Source organism: Chaetura pelagica, unplaced genomic scaffold (genome assembly GCF_000747805.2).
Source record: "Chaetura pelagica isolate M959 unplaced genomic scaffold, ChaPel_1.0 scaffold642, whole genome shotgun sequence".
Taxonomy (NCBI): Eukaryota; Metazoa; Chordata; class Aves; order Apodiformes; family Apodidae; genus Chaetura; species Chaetura pelagica.
Window position 1 is genome coordinate 320,178 of NW_009952704.1, and position 3,148 is coordinate 323,325.

The following is a 3,148-nucleotide window of genomic DNA, read 5'->3' on the forward strand; positions in this document are numbered from 1 at the left end:
GTTAGTAGTCATCGCTGCTGGCATTTGCCCTTGTGATTAAAGAAAGGCTGATTTTGGACAATATTTCAAAACAGTGAGAGAGTTACATCCTCTTCAGGGCTAGATGGTGGCTTTGTAGCTCAACTGCTACAGTTTTGAATATGTTGGTTCCACAGTATCCACAGGACACCTCCAGTGGTTTTGGGAAAGGTAATTAAGGTGCTGTTAGGAAATTGATTTTACTGTTTCTGACCCCAAGCTTTCAATTACCTTTATTTGCAGGCTTTCAGCATGACTCTGGCTCTGTGTAGAGGAGATGTTGTAGCTCTTGAGTCAATGACATGCACATTCACTATCCTCTAAGGAGCTTTTGCCAGGTCAGACCATAATGGCACCAGGGGAACCATTACAGCCCACAGGTCACTGAAAGCTCAGAAGTTGCCTAAATACCAACAGCTGAGTGATGGTTCTGTGCTGTCTTAACCCTGCCTAATTGTAGTGCCAAGAAGCCATTCTCACCAACTTAATGCCATCTTTTGAATTATGAATGTGAATTTCATGGGGTTTGAGTGTTTAATGGTAGATGTCCTTTTCTTGAGATAATTACATTTTTTGCTATTTTGTTTTAGGTAAATGTTGAAAACAGGGCTGGTTTCTTTTTTTGGTACCTTTAACTCTCTTATCCCTGTGCAACCACTAACAAAATGATGCAGTTCATTTTGGTTTTAGTGTATCATGTTTCCTCATTACATGAGGAAAAGCTTGAAATACAAAAGCACAGCGTCACCAAGGGTTCCTTCGGAACACAAGAAACCATAAGCAAGGCAACTGTGTAGATTTGGATTTGTGGGGTTTGATTTGGGCTTCTTTTCCTTTTTGAACAGTTGAAGTATTCCTCAAGCCTCAGTCTGCATTAAATACAGGGGAAGAGATGGGGCAGGTACTGATCTCTTCACTCCTGTGACCAATGACAGGACTCAGGGAAATGGTAGGAAGCTTAATCAGGGGAGGTTTAGGTTGGATATCAGGAAGAGATTTTTTTCACCCAGAGGGTGGTTGAGCACTGGAACGAGCTCCCCAGGGATGTGGTCCCAGCACCAAGCCTGCCTGAGTTCAAGAAGCCTTTGGATGATGCTCTCAGGTACATGGTGTGATTCTTGGGGTGCCCTACACAGGGACAGGAGTTGGACTTGATGATCCTGATGGGTCCCTTCCAACTCAAGATATTCTGTGATTCTATGATAAATTCTAATCCTTCCTCACTCAAGGTTTAAGACCAATCTAATTATCAGCATATATCATTTTTCCCTCTTTTCAGGGGATACAGAGAGAAATAATATCCTTTTCCCTGCATTTTTAGTTACATAGTGTGATGATGTCAAAACACAGGATTACAGACCTTTTTTTTAAGCATTCATTTTTTTAAAGCATCCTTACAAATAGTTTGTGTCTTTGTTCCTCTAAGCAAAGAAGGCAGAAAGACAAAGGCAAGATCAGGGATCAGCATCCAGCCCTGCTGTGAAAGGAATTATGAAAGCTTAGGCTAAGTGATGAAAATATCACTGACATATTAATAAGCCCTGTATAATTCCAGCAATAGACATCTCTAGCTGTAAATTCCAGACACAACTTTCTCAATGTCAGGACTATTCCCACTTCTCTGCAAAACCTGGGGTTCATAACTCTACCCTGCTTGTTAATGAATTTACATTATAAGAACTCTTGTACTTAGGTTTATGGCTCTTCAGGCAATATGGGATGGTGGTGAAGGAGTCCTGTCTCAGGCCTGAGTCTGTCCCCAAGCAGAGTTACTTTGCCTGTAGAGAGACTCTCCCAGTACCAGCAAGCAAGGGTGCAGGCTTCTAGGAAGAGTGAGAAATGGTCTGGACTTCATTTCTCTCTCTATCTAGTGACATAGGAAGGAAAAAGGAGAAATGCACCCATGTTCCTAGGTGATCTTTTAAGGTCCCTTCCAACCAAAACCATTCCATGATTGTATGTTTCTATGATTCCTTCCTGGCAGCCAGGAAGAAGCAAACAGTCTGTTGATTTCACGATAAAAACTCAAGCCACTTTCCAGACATTACCCATCATGTTTCTAGGACTTTCCCCCCAGTGCCATGGCACAGTGTTACATGGTCTGGATTGAGTCAAACAGTTTCAAGTATTGCATACATCTGCTAATGTGTACAATACAGATCAGGAGATGGATGAACCTGAAAAATGTGTCTACTTACACCCTGCTTTCCCAAATGCTTTTTCTTCAGGTCCCACTGGAAGGCTCTCAGTTATGGGAAACAGGGTACAGAGCATTGATCCTACACACAGGATAAATGACAGAGACTACATGGGCTGGATGGATTTTGGACGCCGCAGTGCTGAAGAATATGAATACTCCTCCTAAAGAACAGCAAACTATAGCAACAGGAAAAAAAAAAAAAATCACACTCCCATGTCTGTACAGAGAGAGAAAAATTAATTTGTTGTCCTCTTCGAATCAGTGTTTTAAAAGATATCATGTATTTGATGTAAATTTGTTGGTAAGATTATACAATGCAATACATACATATGCAGAATTTTCCAGAAAATGTTTTCTTGCTTTTGTGGTTTCTCATACACTGATATTATATTAAAATTATTTCACTTATCCCTTCTTGTCCTGTCACTGCATGCTGCTGGGTGTCTTAGTATATACAGGAAAGTGCCTTCATTCTGCCATGCAAATATCTTACATGTGCTGAGTAGCCAGACAAATAGGCCACTTTTTAAAGAAATCTTGTGAAAGTCCAAATAGGTGTGAACTATAAGGGAAACTTACCTAAATACGAACACCACAGCACAATACTTGCCAGAAAAGACCAGCTACCTTCACAGTGACCCCATTTGTACACACCAAGCCTAAGTGTTTGGAGTCAACCATGCTGAAACTAAAAGAGGAACGACACAGCATATTTCACCTTCCTGGCTTATTTATTTCATATTGTGAACTAAATGTGAATGTTCTGCTGATGGCTGCACATCAAGGAATACCAGAGTATTCCCTGCCAAGCGTTTGTTCGGGGAGGGGGCAAGGGAAGTTCCCTGAACAGAGCACAGGATGATCCTGAGGGGAAGGTGGCACTGGAGCAGTCTAGTCACTGCACTAAAAGCAAATGGGTCGCTCCAGGGT

The 3,148-nt window shown here is 41.6% G+C and overlaps 1 protein-coding gene across 1 annotated transcript in view; it reads left to right on the forward strand.

The window, feature by feature from the left end:
- Window positions 1–2,641, forward strand: part of CCK (cholecystokinin) — a 4,964-nt gene extending 2,323 nt beyond the window's left edge. The window contains exon 2 of the mRNA XM_009994094.1: window positions 2,247–2,641. Within this exon, the coding sequence (XP_009992396.1) occupies window positions 2,247–2,383 (137 nt within the window). The 3' untranslated portion in view covers window positions 2,384–2,641. The remainder of the gene's footprint in view (window positions 1–2,246) is intronic.
- Window positions 2,642–3,148: the final 507 nt, after the last annotated feature.